General features: G+C 37.1%; 1 protein-coding gene and 1 long non-coding RNA gene across 2 annotated transcripts in view; one reads left to right on the top strand and one right to left on the bottom strand.

Annotated features, from left to right (window-relative positions):
- ZGRF1 (zinc finger GRF-type containing 1) overlaps positions 1-19,153 on the top strand; it is an 81,992-nt gene that overhangs the window by 61,951 nt on the left and 888 nt on the right. Inside the window, exons 21-27 of the mRNA XM_030919037.1 lie at positions 1,108-1,267; positions 4,793-4,870; positions 5,072-5,219; positions 10,037-10,164; positions 11,007-11,130; positions 18,198-18,374; positions 18,511-18,645. Of these exons, the coding sequence (XP_030774897.1) occupies positions 1,108-1,267; positions 4,793-4,870; positions 5,072-5,219; positions 10,037-10,164; positions 11,007-11,130; positions 18,198-18,374; positions 18,511-18,645 (950 nt within the window). The remainder of the gene's footprint in view (positions 1-1,107; positions 1,268-4,792; positions 4,871-5,071; positions 5,220-10,036; positions 10,165-11,006; positions 11,131-18,197; positions 18,375-18,510; positions 18,646-19,153) is intronic.
- The window catches only part of LOC115893786, a 33,973-nt gene continuing 26,655 nt past the window's right edge, over positions 11,836-19,153 (bottom strand). The window contains exon 4 of the long non-coding RNA XR_004053844.1: positions 11,836-11,929. This is a non-coding gene — a long non-coding RNA (uncharacterized LOC115893786). The remainder of the gene's footprint in view (positions 11,930-19,153) is intronic.

Genomic DNA, 19,153 nt, shown 5'->3' with positions numbered 1-19,153 from the left:
GGCAAAACCCTGTCTCTACAAAAACATTTAAAAATTAGCTGGACATGGAGGCATGAACCTGTAGTCCCAGCTACTTGGGAGGTTGTGGTGGGAGGATGGCTTGAACCTGGGAGGCAGAGGTCGCAGTGAGTCAAGATTGCACCACTGCACTCCAGCCTGGGCAACAGAGCCAGACCCTGTCTGAAAAAAACAAAACAAAACAAAACAAAACAAACAACCATTGCTGAAAATCTTTAGATGACATCTGCTGGCTTCTGAGATAAGATTCAAACTTTCTTCAGCTATAGCAAACAGAGCTTTTGTGATTTACCTTACTAGCTGCTGTGCCTACCTTATCAGCCTCATCTCTTACCTATTTGGTAGAGGTTATATAGAAAAGTTACTTTAACAGCTACATGCTTTGTCATGGCTCTTCCTGGAATGACCCTTTCTCTAAGCAGTCTGGATATCTTACTCTGGAAGTCTTAGTTCTACTTCTTAATTTTAGGAAGTACTCCCATCTCCATCAAAGCAGGGATAGATTTTCTTCCTTCTGTGATCCAAAATAATATTACTTACCATATTATTTCTAATTATTACTTTACTTGTTTATAATTTTAAGTAGGCAATGGTCTCATTTAAAGTGGAAGTATTTTGGTTATCTATCCCCTGTGCTTTGCACATAGTGAGCACTCAGTGTTTTTTGAACACATTAATTAATGGAGGAGGGAGAGATGGATGAAATATTTATTATGCCTATAGAAATTTATGTTTGACCAGGCACAGAGGCTCACGCCTGTAATTCCAGCACTTTGGGAGGCCAAGGCAGGTGGATCACTTGAGTTCAGGAGTTTGAGACCAGCCTGCCAATACGGTGAAACCGTGGCTCTACTAAAAATACAAAAATTAGCCAGGTGTGGTGATGCATACCGGTAATCCCAGCTACTTGGGAGGATGAGACAGGAGAATCACTTGAACCTGGGAGGCGGAGGTTACAGTGAGCTGAGATTGTGCCATTGCACTCCAGCCTGGGTGACAGAGTGAGACTCTGTCTTAAAAAAAGAAAAGAAAAAAGAAATTTATTTATTTTATGCTTTTTATTTTTTCTTCTTCTTTTAAAATAATTAGGTGTGTTTGGAGCAGGAAAGAGTTATTTGCTGGCAGTGGTGATTTTGTTCTTTGTACAGCTGTTTGAAAAGAGTGAAGCTCCCATCGTTGGAAATGCAAGGCCATGGAAACTTCTAATTTCTTCTTCTACTAATGTGGCTGTTGATAGAGTACTTCTTGGGTAGGCATGACAAGTGCATTTAAGTAGCTATTGTTTTGGAATATTGTTGAGAGAGGCAACCCACTATGGGCCCTGAGTATCCATGTACTCTTGCTGGTTATGCCAAGAATGCAAGACATTTGTCTCTGACCCAGGAGCCAGCATCTATGAAACAGTAACAGGCTAACTAATTAGTTTGTAAGTAGGATAAAATAAAAACCAAAACTGGAAATTTTGGCACAGTGATAATCGTGCAAAAATTCAAGTTCAGCCAAGAACATGTAGGGCTAGAGATGTATTGTTGGGGGAGGCAGTCTGCCAGCGGCCCTGAGCATCCCTGCTGGGATGCCAAGGATGCAAGTTCCTGACCATTCTTACCCAAAACATTTCTCACATTTTGTTTGCAATAAGCAACTTTGACTGATGAAGTAATGTCTCCCTCCAGGACAAAGAGCAGGCTTGCTTATTACTTGTTATAAGATATTGGATCCCCAGCCTCAGTGGTCTTGCCCTACTCCTCAACCCACGGCATGTGCAGGCATCTACCTGGATACTGTTTGTCTCCTCATGTGACTTGGGAGCCAAGGGAAACCAATGTAGATATGTTGATAATTATACTGCTTCCTGTGCCATGAGTAAAAGTCCTTTGTCTCTGTCCTAGGAGTCTTGGGTCTGTTACCTTAGAAGTTAAAGGCCGGGCGCGGTGGCTCAAGCCTGTAATCCCAGTACTTTGGGAGGCCGAGACGGGCGGATCACGAGGTCAGGAGATCGAGCCCATCCTGGCTAACCCGGTGAAACCCCGTCTCTACTAAAAAATACAAAAAACTAGCCGGGCGAGGTGGCGGGCGCCTGTAGTCCCAGCTCCTCGGCAGGCTGAGGCAGGAGAATGGCGGGAACCCGGGAGGCGGAGCTTGCAGTGAGCTGAGATCCGGCCACTGCACTCCAGCCTGGGCGACAGAGCGAGATACAAAAAAACTTAGCCCGGCGTGGTGCCAGGTGCCTGTAATCCCAGTCACTCAGGAGACTGAGACAGGAGAATTGCTTGAACTCAGAAGGCAGAGGCTGCAGTGAGCTGAAACTGCACCACTGCACTCCAGCCTGGGTAACAGAGGGAGACTGTCTCAAAAAAAAAAAAAATTAATAAAAAAATAAAAAAAAAGAGGTAGGCTAGAATCAAATTCCAGAATCAGTAGTTATAGATTAGTCTCTTGTTCATCTGCCTATATGAACACATCATAGTAAAATGGCTTAACAATTTAAGTATATTATGTTTTTTATTTCAATAAGAGGAATGCAAAGAAGATAGTAATCTGTTTCGAAGGTAATTTTTGTGATTGTATAAGACTTTATTAAAAATGCAAAGAATATTACAGTATTTCACCAATATTCCAATGTTTAATGATCTGAATTCAACATAAATGGCAAAATTTGGTTAGGAGAAACAGTCATTATTTATAAGCCTAGGCATTTTAAAAATTAATTTTCATAATTATACAAGTGAATGCTTATGGTAGAACATACGCAGACTACACAGATGTTTTATTATATTTATTTACAGATTTTTAAATACACATACATTTTGTTTTCCAAATTTGAGATTTAATAGTATGTGTTGTTTGTGTCCTGCTTTTTTTACTTAAAAAGTTGGCTCATGCCTGTATTCCCAATACTTTGGGAGGCTGAGGTGGGCAGATCACTTGAGGTCAGGAGTTCAAGACTAGCCTGGCCAACATGGTGAATCCTCATCTCTACCAAAAATATAAAAATTAGCTGGGAATGGTGGCACATGCCTGTAATTCCAGCTACTTGGGCAGCTGAGGCACAAGAATCACTTGAACCCGGGAGGTGGAGGTTGCAGTGTGCCAAGATCACACCACTGCACTACAGCCTGGGTGACAAAGTGAGACTCTGTCCCAAAAAAAAAATCTTAGAAAACATAATTTTTTATAACTCTATTATATTCAATGATTTTCTTATATCATACTTTAAGCAATTTTTGATCAGTAAATTATTTCCAAATTCTTGCCAGTATGAATTATATTATGACAAAGATCCTTAAACATAAAACTCTGTATCCATTTCTGATTCTTTCCTTAGGAAAATAATCCTAAGCCTAGAATAAAAGATATGAAAACTTTTAAGCTTCTAAATATACTTTTCAAAATTTCCCTTCAGAAAGATTCTTCCAGTGTACACTCTTATAAGCAATTTAAAAGAGTGGCTGAGGACGTTTTGTTTGTTTGTTTGTTTGTTTGTTTGTTTTTAATAAAGACAATGAAGAGTTACCTGGAGACTACACAGGAAGGAACTTTAGATTGCTTAGCCCAAGATGAAAATTTAACTGTAGACTGTTAGAAAACAAAACAATATTAAAAACAAACAAACAAGAAGTTAGAATGAGGAGGGAAGGTAAGTACGCAATACTAAAGGTTAACAGGAAACTTATAATAAAAGAGATTCTTTAATGCTTAAATCTCTGATAAGGACCTGAGAAATGTGAATCTCTAATTAGGATCTATGCCTCAACTGCTTATAGTCTGGTTTCATACATTTCTTCACCCTGAAATAACCTTTTCATTGTGTGCTTGAACAGACCTTGTTTTCCTATTGTAATGGATAGAACAGTTTCTTGAGAAGAAATGAAAGAGCATGGGGTGAATAGTACTTTGAGGAGACTGCACCTTTTGTTATTATAGATTTAACCAAACTTGCATTGGAAAAAAAATCGTAAGCTAGTATTTCAGCCCGTTAAGTTGCTATTATTCTTCAAGGTGAAGACTATGAAAAATGTGAAAATTGAAATCTGTTCATATATTGATACTAATTTGTTTCATAATTATATTGGAAAATTGTTTTTAGAGATCTATAGTTTAGTTCTCCAGCTCTTTACGTTCCCATTTTGAGGTGGTAGAAGAAGTTTTAGAGAGTTGAGTATTCACTGAGTTCCAGCTGTGTTCCCAGCATAGTGCTAGAGCTGTAAGATATATAAAAGGGAAGTGTAGGTGAGGGGTCATTCCTCACAAAGCCCTAACTAAGGGGTAATGTATGTAGAGGAACAGTCATAACCTTTGGATGTAGACAGAGTTGCCTGGATTTGAATCATGATACCTCACCTCTGAGCTTGTGTCCTCATCTCTAAGAGGAGATATAATCTAGAGCTGTAGTGAGTGTTAAGCAATGTAACATACGTAAAGAGGCTCTTCCTAACAAATCTTGGTGCTAAGTATATGGTAGCTATTGCTTTCTATATTGTGTCTTTAGAGGCAATTTTATTTGTGATAAATATTAACATTGGCTTTTTATGAACATTTAATGAGCCTTCAAGATGGAATAATGCATATTTTAAAATTCTCTGGAAAATGCATTATATTTAAAAAACCAACTACACTGCATTTACGTTGTTTGAGTTTAGGTATTTCACATTAAATTGTATAACTAAAATATACTGTTACACAAAATTATGTAATAACACAGTTATTATATAAAACTTTATTTTGTATTCTGTTTCCTAAATAATCAGAATCTATATTGTTTTCTTATTTAAAGGCTTCTCAGTCTTGGATTTGAAAACTTTATCAGAGTTGGGAGTGTTAGGAAGATTGCCAAACCAATTTTACCTTACAGGTAAGAATGCAAAATTCCAGAAGTCACAGAATGGTCAGAGGGAAGTATGGTACTTTTATATCACTCTTACCTTAAATTTGATTTTTGAAGAATGGAGAAAGACTTACCTTTTCTTGGTTAACTTAGAAAATTCGTATTTTGCTTTACTGTGATGTTACAAAAAATGAAATAAAGAGGAGTGTTTTTAATATAATTCTTTAGCCTGCATGCTGGCTCAGGAAATGAAAGTGAACAGTTAAAAGAACTACATACACTAATGAAAGAAGACCTGACTCCTACGGAAAGAGTCTATGTGAGAAAAAGCATTGAGCAGCATAAACTGGGGACAAATAGAACCCTGCTGAAGCAGGTAAGAAGTAGCTTCAATTTGTTTCTTGATTTATGTATACCATTCAGATTCTCTTATTTCTGTTGATGAAATAATATTTCCTTTAAATAAAACAAACTGCCATGATAGTTTAGATTCCACTGAGGTGCATGCATGTGGATCCTTGGATATAGTCTACCCAGTGTATGTTTTATGTTTGCTTCAAAGCATTCTTCAAATTCGTGAATAGATCCAACTCACCATGACTGAGTCATCCTTTCTCCTTCTCTCTGTTTACTTTCTTTTTATAGGCTTGAAGAGGAAAGTATAGAGGTGGGAATAGATTCTTTGCAAGTTAAATGAAATTGGTTGTATTCTAGGAGAAACAGTAATGGAGAGGGTCTGACCCTGAGCAAAATATCCAAATGAAATTTGTCGTTGATGCTCTCCAAGAAAGCCAAGACCTTTAGTGTTTGTATATATCCAAAAATCCAGGAGGCTCAGATACTAGCTTCCAGGTATTGGGAGCCAAGACTAAGCACACAAGATTCCAGGCTGTAACAGGTAGCACCATCTTCTTTATCAAGTTTTGATCCAGGGAAGCCTGGGCATCAGCTGTTGGAAGAGAGAAATCAATCAGCAGCTTCCTCATATGAAAGGAAAGCATGGGGAAAAGCAATGGGGATGGAGTAAAAGAAAGTTGTTGGCTTCTTGGGCCACTTGCACATTGGCAACTTTCTGCTAGAGAGTTGAGAAAATCAGTCTACTTGGGACCCTGTATTAATCAGCTATTGCTGAAATAATGAGGGTTGACAAACTCAGTCTCAGTACATTAAGACAACAGCTTATGGCTCCACAGGTCAAGTGGCGTCGCTTGGCCTGAGGCTACGGATCAAGTCTCTCATTCTGAGAGCAGTTGCTATGGCATGATCTTCTAACAGATGGCAGAAGTGCAAGAGGGCAGGACAGATCACAGAAACACATTTAAGGCTTCAGTTCATATTATGTCTGCTGACATTCCATTTGCTGTAACAGGTCACATGGCCAAGTCTAACATCAGTGAGGCAAGGAAATATACTCCCCTACTTCTCTGGTGGGAAGCACTGCCAAGTAACATGGCAAAGGGTGTAGATATGTAATACTAATATCCTAAAGCAGGAAGGAGAAACTGGAAATAATAACTAATCTGTAACAAGTTTTGGTTCTGGAAGTCCTCAGAAAACTTCAGACTAATTTTCTGTTATTTGAATTATAGAGTTAACTCTGTACTCTCTTAACCAAATCCAGAAAGGCTTAGTTTGGCTGTGTTGAATTAATACAAATTAGTCATTTATTTAAACTACTTACCATTTTACTCACCCAACGTAACAATGATACATAAGAATAATGTATTGTTGTTAACGATTTCTTGGATGATTTTCTGAATGAAAGCTGAGTTACCATGATCTATTGCTCATTGATATCACCTATTTACAAATGAAAACTATTTTAGAGGAATTTTTTTTAGATGTTTTCTCTGACATATTTCTAAGGTCCAGTCAGGCATTCAGACCTGACACCTTTTTTTTTTTTTTGAGCCGGAGTCACTCTGTCACCCAGGCTGGAGTACAGTGGCGCAGTCTCAGCTCACTGCAACCTCCACCTCCTGGGTTCAAGCAATTCTCCTGCCTCAGCATCCTGAGTAGCTGGGACTACAGGCACATGCCATGACACCCGGCTAATTTTTGTATTTTTAGTAGAGACGGGGTTTCACAATGTTGTCCAGGCTGGTCTCAAACTCCTGACCTTAAGTGATCCTCCCACCTCCGCCTCCCAAAGTGCTGGGATTATAGGCATGAGCCACCACACCCGGAAGACCTGACTCATTTCTAAAGTGACATGTCTTCACAATAAAACTAATTTTTAAAAATGCTTCATAGTTAATTAATACTTGCTAGGTCAGTAACAAAATCTTTTCTGCTGTTAGAATCTCAGCAACATAATAATAAATTAAAAGATAATATAATTTTTTAAAGAAAACTTAATACTTTAGGTTTTTATATTAGATATTTCTTTAAATTTAAAAACTTCCTGACACAGAACTTTAGAGTTCTCATTCTAAGATTGTTTTGTAGATATAGCTGCCAGAAATTAAATAAAATGAATAATATTTCAGAGTGACACTGAAGCTTGATCATTTTTAAAGAACTGAACGTTTAAATACTGTGGAATTTCTGATATAAATATGGCTTTAAGATTTTTGTTTTTGTTTTTAACAAAAGAAGAAAACCTAACTGATACAGGGCTATTGTGTGTGGTAAATATTATTTATTATTAAAGAAAATAAGGCGGTTGTAATGTTTTCTTGTTTTGTAGGATCTGTGGAGGCAATATTTAATTTGTAAAGTATATTTTTTGTCAGTTTGTTGAAAAAAGATATGGTCAGTTGGTATGAACTGCCCTTGCTATCAAGAAGTATAATTTTATAGATCTTCAGATTGTTAGAAGAGAATAAGTACAATCATATATCATTTAACAATGGAATTACATTCTGAGAAATGTATTGTTTTACAGTTTTGTCATTGTGTGAACGTCATAGTGTACTTACACAAACCTAGATGGTATAGCCTACTACACACCTAGGCCACATGGTATAGCCTGTTGCTCCTCAGCTACAAATCTGTACAGCATGTTACTGTACTGAATACTGTAGGCAATTAATTGTAGCACGATGGTATTTCGGTATCTAAACAGAAAATGTACTGTAAAAATATGGTATAAAAGATTTAAAATGGTACACCTATGTAGGGAGGGAGGGAAGGAGAAATTGGAAATAATAACCACAAAGTTTTGGTTCTAGAAGTCCTCAGAAAACTATGTATATTATAGCTTTTTAATAGTTAACTTTATAGTTAAATTACCATGAATGGAGCTTGCAGGACTGGAAGTCACTGTGGTTGAGTCAGTGAGTGAGTGGTGAGTGAATGTGGAGGCCTAGGACATTGCTGTACACTACTGTAGACTTAAAAAAAAGTTTTAATTTTTTTGAGACAGAATCTTGCTCTGTCCAGGCTGGAGTGCAGTCTGCAATCTCAACTCACTGCAACCTCCGCTTCCCGGGTTCAAGCGATTCTTCTGCCTCAGCCTCCCGAGTAGCTGGGATTACAGACACCTGCCACCATGCCTGGCTAATTTTTGCATTTTTATTAGAGATGGGGTTTCACCACGTTGGCCAGGCTGGTCTCAAACCCCTGACCTTCAGCGATCCACCTGCTTCAGCCTCCCAAAGTGCTGGGATTACAGGTGTGAGCAACCGCGCCTGGCCTACTGTGGACTTTGTAAACACTGTACAGTTAGGCTACCCCAAATTTATTTAAAAATTTTTTCTTTCTTCAGTAATAAATTAGCTTATTATAACATTTTTACTTTATATAAAGTTTAAAATTTTTAAAAACTGTTTGATTCTTTTGTAATAACGCAGCTTGAAACACAAACATTTTGTATATACAAAAATATTCCATAAGCCTTATTTAAAATTTTTCTTCTTTTATCTTTAAAACTGTTTTTTTCTTTTATTGTTTAAAACTAAGATACAAACACACACATTATTCTAGGCCTACCCAGGGTCAGGATCATCAATATCACTGTCTTCCCCCTCTACATCTTGTCCCACTAGAAAGTTTTTAGGGGCAGTAGGACACATGGGGCTGTCAGGGCTTATGATAACAATACCTTCTGGATACCTCCTGAAGGACGTCCCTGAAACTGTTTTATAAACAACTTTTTTTTTTTTTTAAATAAGTAGGAGTACATTCTAAAATAATAATAAAAGTGTGCTATAGTAAATGTATAAACCACTAAAATAGTCATTTATTATCAAGTATTATGAACTGTACATAACTGTATGTGCTATAATTTTATGTGACTGGCAGTACAGTAGGTTTGTTTACACCAGGATCACCACAAACACATGCATAATGCATTGTGCTGTGAGGGTTGTGATGTCACTAGGGGCTGGGAATTTTTCAGTTCCATTATAATTTTATGAGACCATCATCATATATCTGGTCCATCATTGACCGAAACATCACATTGTTATGTGGCACATGACTGTATATGTATAGGTACATGTATGTATATATGTTTGTGTTTATACACACAGATGTATATGAACACAAACATACGTGTGTATATGTGTATGTACACATATGTGTACAGATAGCGGGCTACTAGGTCAATGACTACATTGAATTAGAAAATTCATAGATTTCCCTATTGTTTACACTTAATTTTAGAGATTAAAAATCAGCTTTTATGAAGCTTTTTGCCTTCAGAGTAATGGCATGTTGCTGTAATGTGTAACTTACAAGATTCAAATATATTCACAGGCTACGAGTACATTTTATTTACTGTTGTTTAAAATTAGTCATCTTTACATTTTTAAATAAATAAAACTAATGTGCCTGAAGGTTAAGCAAAGAATATTTCTTTAACATATTCAATGTTTTTTGTGAAGAACTTTGGCCTGTGTTGATATAATGTATGTTGTCTAACCTCATCTAGACAATAAAATATGGGCGTCATCCTTGATATTTTACAAATGCTTGATATTGTGATACTTTCCTTCTGAATATCAAAATATGTCTTTTATTTGTTCTTGTTAATGGGCTTGTGGCTTAAGTAACCTACATTTGTTGATTTCCATTTTGTATGTAGGAATAATAAAAATATGGAGATATGATGATCTAAGATTTCTGATGGCTAGGAATTAAATTAGGACTAGCTCACTCTCTAATTTTAGCCTACAAGTTCTTTGGTAAATACATTCTCTTATTTTCTTTTAATAGTTGTTAATTAATAACATTTTTGTTGTAATAAAGGTTCGAGTAGTTGGAGTTACCTGTGCAGCCTGCCCATTCCCATGCATGAATGATCTTAAATTTCCTGTAGTTGTGTTGGATGAGTGTAGTCAGATAACCGAACCGGCCTCTCTCCTTCCCATTGCAAGGTAACCTAAAATATTCTTTTCCTAGGGGTAACACCTATAATCCTAGCACTTTATGAGGCTGAGGCGGCTGGATTGCTTGAGTCTAGGAGTTTGAGACCAGCTTGGGCAACATGGCAAATCCCCGTTTCTACAGAAAATACAGAATTAGCTGGGCATGGTAGTGTGTGCCTAAAGTCACAACAACTTGGGAGGCTGAGGTGGGAGGACTGCTTGAGCCCAGGAGGTCAAGGCTGCAGTGAGCAGGGATCGCACGACTGCAGTCTAGCCTGGGTGACACAGAGTGAAACCCTATCTCAAAAAAAAAGAAAAGAAAAAAGAAAAAATAATAATACTGAAGCATGAAAGGATTAAATAATCTGCTGGGTATCTAAAATATAATGGAGTTGAGATTTAGATATAGGTTTGTTTATAAAACTTTCATTTTTCCCCACTATATCCTACTCCTATTTAGGAAAACATTTAGCCCCTGAGAACCCAATTTACTTAATTTCTAAGACAACGGTTTAAGCTAAATGACTCCTGAGAAAGACTTTAATTTTAAGAGTTTATGGATTCTAAAAACCAGCATTTCCCAGATAATGAAATATTAATTCCATGCAGAGGCAAGGGGCACCTACTAGCTTTTATGTGTGGGGAGGGTAACTAAATTATATAAAGGATTCTTTATTGCGTAACTTTTCAAAGGCTTTAATGCGCTTAATAGCACTACTAAACTTTATTAGTACTCAGGATATTTCATGGCATTTGAATATTTCGAAGTGCAATTTTGGCAAACAGTGTAATAAATGATGTTAATGCAGTCTTTTTAATTGCTTAGATTAATTTTTGAAATTCTGTTTTAGGTTTGAGTGTGAAAAGCTGATTCTTGTTGGAGATCCCAAACAGCTACCTCCTACTATTCAGGGTTCTGATGCAGCTCATGAAAATGGATTAGAACAAACTCTTTTTGATCGACTTTGCTTAATGGTACATACTGCTAAATTCTTACAGAATTATCATTTATTGATTCTGCATTGTGTGTGTGTGTTGATAGAGAATGAAAATATTAGAAGACTTAGTCCTGCCTTAAAATAATGTATAATTGGAGTTGTCTGGAAAATATTAATCTTAAATACAAGTGGAACCCTGTAATTTAAGTACCTTTTTTTTTTTTGAGACAGAGTCTCACTCTGTCACCCAGGCTGGAGTGCAGTGGCGTGATCTCGGCTCACTGCAAGCTCTGCCTCCCGGGTTTATGCCATTCTTCTGCCTCAGCCTCGCTGGGACCACAGGCGCCCACCGCCTCGCCCGGCTGGGTTTTTTTTTTGTATTTTTTAGTAGAGACAGGGTTTCACCGTGTTAGCCAGGATGGTCTCGATCTCCTGACCTCGTGATCCGCCCGCCTCAGCCTCCCAAAGTGCTGGGATTACAGGCTTGAGCCACCGCGCCCGGCCAGTACCTTTTATAAAAAGAAATTTTTCCCTATTTACTTGAGTAGTGGGTAGGAGTATATAGCTTTTGCTCTAAAACCAAAAAAACCTATAATGTCTCTATTATCTACATGGAGCACTACTTCACATTGTAAATAATTTTTAAATTAGTAATTAACATTTTTTAATTGGGGTGGAATTTACTATCTTAGTCTATTTTGTGCTGGTATAACAGAACAACCTGAGACTGGGTAATGAATGAAGAACAGAGATTTATTTATTATAGTTCCGAAGGCTGAGATGTCTAAGACCTAGGGACCTGCATTTGGCAGGGACCTTCTTGCTTCATTGTCATCCTGTAGTGGAGGGCAGAAGAGCAAGAGAGTGGGAGAGGCCAAACTCATCCTTTTATGAGGAAGCCACTCATGTGATAATGGCATTAATCCATTAACCCACACACATATACCAGGAATGGCATTAATCCATTCACAAATCCATCTTTTTATGAGGTATCCACTCATGTGATAATGGCATTAATCTGTGAGGATTACAAAGAATCCTCATGGCCTAATCACCTTTTGAAAGTCCCACCTCTCAACACTGTTGCATGGGGATGAAGTTTCCAACACAGGAAATTTGAGGGACACATTCAAACCATTGCATTCATCTAACATAAAACCGTTTTTTGAATTTCTTTAAAAAAAATTTTTTTTTCTTTACAGCATGCAGTTTATATAGCAGAAACTATTTTAAAGTGAACAGTTTAGTAACATTTAGTACATTCACAGTTTCTTGTGTAACCACTACCTCTGTCTGGTTTAAAAATGTTTTCATCACTTCAAAATAAAATCCATACCCATTTAGCAGTTAACTGCCCATTTCTTCTTCCCTACAGCTTCTGGAAGACACCAGCCTGCTTTCTCTCTGTATGGATTTATTTATTCTGGATATTTTATATAAATGGAATCATACAATATGTGACATTTTGTGTCTCTCTTCTTTCATTTTTTGAGGTTCTTTCATGTTGTAGCATGTATCGGTACTATATTATTATTACTTTGGAGTACATTCATAATGTTATACAACCATCACTTGTCCATTTCCAGAATTTTTTCATTGTCCCAAACAGAAACTTTGAACCATTAAGCAATAATTTCCCATTTCCTCTTCCCTCAGCCCCTAGTAACCTCTGTTCTATTTTCTAGCTCTATGAATTTGCCTATTCTAGGTGCCTCGTTTGAGTAGAGTCATACAATATTTGTCATTTTACATCTGTCTGATTTACTTAGCATAATGTAGAGTTCATCCTTGTTGTAGCATGTATCAGAATTTAATTCCTTTATAAGGCTAAATAATATTCCATTGCATGTATGTACTACATTTCTGTTGATAGATAGTTGGGTTGTTTTCACCTTTTGGCTCTTGTGAATAATCTCTTGTTCAAATCCCTGCTTTCAGTTCAGTGCATACCCAGAAGTATAATTGTTGGGTCATATGATAATTGTATGTTTAAATTTTTGAGGAACCACCAAACTTTTTTCTATAGTAGCTGCATCATTTTACTCTCCCAACAGCAGTTGCACAAGGGTTCTGATTTATCTACATTCTCACCAACACTTCTTGTTGGTTTTTGAGTATCATAGCCATCCTAATGGATGTGAAGGGGTATCTTATTGTGGTTTCCCTAAAGACTAATGATCTTGAGCATCTTTTCATGAGCTTATTGGCCATTTTTATATCCTCTTTGAAGAAATGCCTATTCAAGTCCTTTGCCTATTTTTTAATTGGGTTGTTTGGTTTTTTTGTTGTTGCGTTATAGAAGGTTTTTTTTATATATATATATTCTAGAAATTAGTCTCTTTTCAAATATATGATTTGCAATTTTTTTTCCATTTTGTTGGTTGTCTTTTCACTTTCTTAATAGTGTTTTTTGATGCACAAGAGTTCTTAGTTTTGATGAAGTTCAATTTACCTATTTTTTAATTCTGTTGCTTGTGCTTTTAGTGTTATATCTATGAAATTGTTGCCAAATCCAATGTCATGAAAATTTTCCCCAATATTTTCTTCTAAGAATTTTATAATTTTAGCTCTTATGTTGAGGTCTTTGATCCATTTTGAGTTAATTTTTGTATATGGTATAAGGGTCCAATTTCATTCTTTTGCATGTGGATATATAGTTTTCCCAATGTGTGGAAAAGACTCTCCTTTTTTCCCATGTAATTGTCTTGGAACCCTCATCAAAAATCAGTTGAGCACATATACAAGGGTTTATTTCTGGACTTTCTATTCTATTCCATTGGTCATTGGCTTGTAGATGCTACCTTCTTGCTGTGTCCTCACATGGTAGAGAGAGAAAGAGAGAACACTGTTTCTATACAAACTATACAACTGTATAAACACTATGTTTGTATAGTTGCCATTCTTGTTTCATTTTCTGATGTTCATGCTTGGATGTCAGATACTCTCTCAGATTGTATTCTCTGTTTTCTCAGTACCCTGGAATTATGGTGATGTCCCATCAAAGTGATAGGACAGCTGAGGCCCAAGAGTATCCCTGGGAAAGGGACATTGTTCTTGAGCCTTCAGTTCTACTAAAAACTGCCAAGTTCACTTTCCCTTTTTCATTATTCTTAGGAACCATTGCCATCATATGAATTCTGGCTCACTGTGCTGCTTTTTCCCCTTCCACCCCAGAATCTTGTTTCTTTCTCGATGACAAGTACTTTTTAAAGTTTATGGCATTTGGTTGGCTGTAAACCTTTCTTTGTTGCATAATTGCTGAATTATCTTTGCTGCTGTTTTTGTATTTTTTGTACCTTTATATATTGGAGAATGGATTCTACAAGGCAGCTTTATTCTACCTTCTTAATTAAGAAGTTCCCCCTTAGATTGAATTTCAAGTTGCATTGAATTTTGAGTTGAATTTTATTTCGTTTTGTGAAGAACGAAGCTTTCAGTTGTCTTGAGCTGTTAATTGTAATTTAATTGCAAATCTTTCTACCTCTTCTGTGACAAGTCAGTGTCCAACCTCTTTTGTATCAGACATTTTCAATGGCTTTGTAAAAAAAATCTTAACTAAAAAAAAAAAAAAAAAAAATCTAGGCCGGGCGCGGTGGCACAAGCCTGTAATCCCAGCACTTTGGGAGGCCGAGACGGGTGGATCACGAGGTCAGGAGATCGAGACCATCCTGGCTAACACGGTGAAACCCCGTCTCTACTAAAAAATACAAAAAACTAGCAGGGCGAGGTGGCGGGCGCCTGTAGTCCCAGCTCCTCGGCAGGCTGAGGCAGGAGAATGGCGGGAACCCGGGAGGCGGAGCTTGCAGTGAGCTGAGATCCGGCCACAGCACTCCAGCCCAGGCAAGAGAGCGAGACTCCGTCTGGGAAAAAAAAAAAAATCTTAAAAAAGGGCTGGGCATGGTGGCTCTGGCCTGTAAATCCCAGCACTTTGGGAGACTGAGGTGGGAGGATCACTTAAGGCCACAAGTTTGACACCAGCTCTGGCACCAGAGTAAGATCCTGCCTCTACCAAAAAAATTTAAATAAAAAGTTATCTAAATTCTTAAAACATTTTTGAATAGGTGATATAGTCATATGGTTCAGAACTCAAGTGGACCCAAAAAACATGGAGATAGTGAAGACTTCTCCTCCTGTCCCCCAATCATTCATTTTCTCTCCTTCAAAGAAACTGTCATCCCTTTCTTGTACCTTTCTTGTGATATTTTATGCCTGTAAGCAAATATAGAGCTTTTTCCCTCCCCATCTTAACAAATGGTAGTGTACTCTGCATACTGTTCTGCCCTTTTCCATGTACGTATTGTCAATGCCTTTTAAAATATGAAGTGGGTTTTTATTTGGGGGAATTATAAAACGCAAATAAGGGGTGGACAAAAAAGTGAGTTAGTCACAGAGTAGAATAAAAAACAGTTATTATGAATGAGCTAGATCCATATGGATATTCTCAGAAACATAATGGATATTGAAAGAAGCAAAGCACAAAGGGATAATTATAATAAAATGCCATTTATGAGAATTTCAAAAGCACATAATATATATTATTTATAGATTCATACTAATACAGTAAACATATAAAAACATGTATGACGAGTCCACAAAACAAAATCAGGACTGGGGTTATTTCTGGGAAAGGTGGTAGAGGAAAGCAATGAAGGAGGATCTTTAGCTATACATGTCATATTTTATCTAACAAAAGAGAGAGCCAAAACAAAAATGACTTAATGTGGCTAATGTCAAGTCTGGATGGTAAGTTCATGGATGTAATATTATTTCTTTGCTTTCTGTATATTTGAACTAGTTCACAATTATTTTATTTTATTTTTTTTTTTTGGGGGGGGCGGAGTCTCGCTCTGTCGCCCGGACTGGAGTGCAGTGGCCGGATCTCAGCTCACTGCAAGCTCCGCCTCCCGGGTTTACGCCATTCTCCTGCCTCAGCCTCCCGAGTAGCTGGGACTACAGGCACCCGCCACCTCGCCCGGCTAGTTTTTGTATTTTTAGTAGAGACGGGGTTTCACCGTGTTAGCCAGGATGGTCTCGATCTCCTGACCTCGTGATCCGCCCGTCTCGGCCTCCCAAAGTGCTGGGATTACAGGCTTGAGCCACCGCGCCCGGCCTAGTTCACAATTATTAAAAGTAAAAGAAATAAAAGTAATCACTATTCATTATAGAAAGTGTAGAAACTACAGACGAGAAAAGGCAAGCTGGGTGTGATGGTTCGTGCCTATAATCTATAATCTCAGCTGCTTGGGAGGCTGAGGTGAGAGGGTCATTTGAGTCCAGGAGTTCGAGGCTGCAGTGAGCTATGTCTCACCACTGTATTCCAGCCTGGGCAGCAGAGCAGGATCCTGTCTCTTAAAAAAAAAAAAAGAAAAGAAAAAGAAAAAGAAAGAAAAGAAAAAAATAGATAAAGTCGGGTGGGGTGTCAGGCACCTGTAGTCCCAGCTACTCAGGAAGCTGAGGCAGAAGGATCGTGTGAGCCCCAGGAGTTTGAGGCCAGCCTAAGCAACAGCGAGACCCTGTCTCAGAAAAGAAAGAAAAAAGGTAAAAACAAAACAAAAACATCTGTAATAACTTCACTGCCCTTAAGAGAAAATTCTCTGTAATGTTTTAGTATTTTTCCTTCCATCTTTTATCCTAGGGTTATATGCCTATATCAAATATATGTATTTACACATAGTTGAAACCATACCATAAATATAACTTCTATCTTGCCTTTTTAAACTTTGTGTAATAGTAAATCATCTCCCCTTGTTACTACTAGCTTTGTAATCATTACTGTTGTCATAAATATGTTGATCACTAAGTATTATGTGGTGTGGATATACCATAATTTAGTCATTTCTCTAACATTTGAGCAGCTCACTGCAACCTCCACCTCTTGGGTTCAAGGGATTCTCCTACCTCAGCCTCCCGAGTAGCTGGGATTACAGGCGCCTGCCACCATGCTTAGCTAATTTTTGTATTTTTAGTAGAGATGGGATTTTACCATGTTTGCCAGGCAGGTCTCGAACTCCTGACCTCAGGTGATCTACCCGCCTTGACCTCCCAAAGTGCTGGAATTACAGGCGTTGAACCATTGCGCCCGGCCTGAGCATTGTTTTTCTTTCAGCATTTTTATACTTGACACTTTTGTCAGCAGTTTCACGTGCTTGCTGACTTAGACTTATAAACATAGACAAATTTATGCCCCAAAGAGTACTAGGATTTTTTTTTTTTTTTTTTTTTTTTTTTTTTTTTTGCCATAGAAGAGTCTTTCTCCATGTGGTCATTAATCCTGCATTGAATTATACATGTATTATTGTTAGAGTACCTTGTAGCTATTCAATTCTAACAATACTACAGAACTTTTTGCTTGAATAGCCCTAAAGTAGATAGGACTTGGATTTTATGATGCATTAATAAAATCTGTAACTTCTTTGAAGATTCAGAATGAAAAATGGCTTTTACTCAATGAGGGAAGTTAATGAGATATCTACGACACCTAATTTTTTAAGAGATTCTTTCAATTTAGTGTTAGACCAACTCCAGATATATTATAAAAGCATAATGTTGGCCAGGCGTGATGGCTCACACCTGTAATCCCAGCACTTTGGGAGGTCAAGGTGGGTGGATCACCTGAGTTCAAGACCAGCTTGGCCAACATGGGGAAACCCAGTCTCTACAAAAAAACAAAAATTAGCCAGGCATGATGGCAGATGCCTGTAATCCCAGCTACTCGGGAGGCTGAGGCAGAAGAATCGCTTGAACCCAGGAGGTGGAGGCTGCAGTGAACCAAGATTGTGCCACTGCACTCCAGCACGGGCAACAGAGCGAGACTCCATCTCAAAAAAAAAACACCATAATGTTAGGAGCCAAACTTACTAGATAAGTCTAAGGTTGACATCTTTTATATTTTCTAATTTTTCTAATTTAATATGAACATATTTTTAGTAATTTAAAAAATATTTTTATTTTTTGTAATTCATTACAAAAAATTACATTTTTTGTAATTCATCTCCTAAGACCATACATAATATAGCAATATTTTTAATTTTAAAAACAAATGTTCTTTCCATAGAAGAATAAAAAGGTTATGTGTTCTTACTTTTCTTCTTTTAAATTTCTTAGGGTCACAAGCCAATTCTATTGAGAACTCAATACCGTTGTCATCCTGCAATCAGTGCTATTGCTAATGATCTGTTTTACAAAGGAACCCTCATGAATGGTGTAACAGAAATAGAGAGGAGCCCTTTATTGGAATGGCTACCAACCCTGTGTTTTTATAATGTTAAAGGACTAGAACAGGTAAATGACATTAATGTTGATGAGAGTCAACATGGTTTAGGTTCCTTGTTTAATTTTGTTGTTGTTTGTATGATTTTACTTGGTTTTGCCATAGCCTTTCTGGGAAATATAATTTAGGATCTGTTTCTTTCTCCAGATAGAAAGAGATAACAGCTTTCATAATGTAGCAGAAGCCACTTTTACATTGAAGCTGATTCAATCACTGATTGCAAGTGGAATAGCAGGCTCTATGATTGGCGTGATAACATTATACAAATCCCAGATGTACAAGGTTGGTATTATGTATTACAGTATTTGTCATATATTAAATATTACAATTACATATTACCATATTTGATATTACATTTATAGTAGTCGGTTTGGTGCCTGAAAAACTTTTGGTACTGTAATTAATGTATTAAAAAAGAAACATTCTGATTTTTTTCTAGTCTGGCTTTTTTTCTGTATAATTAAATGTAAACCTAACAAGGTTTAATTAAATTTAGTTTACCGCTGTTGGGGCAAAAATGCAAAAAAAAAAAACAAATTAGAGGGAAGAAAATATGGTGTATGCTTTGTAGACAGATGGGATTGAATCCCAGTTATCCAAAATGTTCTTTTATTACTGGTACATTTTATCAGTAAATCAAGGATAGATACCAAATATTAATGTACAGATAAGCCAATTACTTCTAACTAGATTTTTCTTTTTTCTTTTAGTATTTTTAAATCTGTTTCATTATTAGTTTATCAGCTCCAAATTAGCATATCCAAATGAGTTACGTAGCAATAGATAAATC

This window comes from Rhinopithecus roxellana, chromosome 2 (genome assembly GCF_007565055.1).
Source record: "Rhinopithecus roxellana isolate Shanxi Qingling chromosome 2, ASM756505v1, whole genome shotgun sequence".
NCBI lineage: Eukaryota > Metazoa > Chordata > Mammalia > Primates > Cercopithecidae > Rhinopithecus > Rhinopithecus roxellana.
Note: the sequence above shows the minus strand (reverse complement) of the source record. Positions and strands in the feature narration are given on the sequence as shown.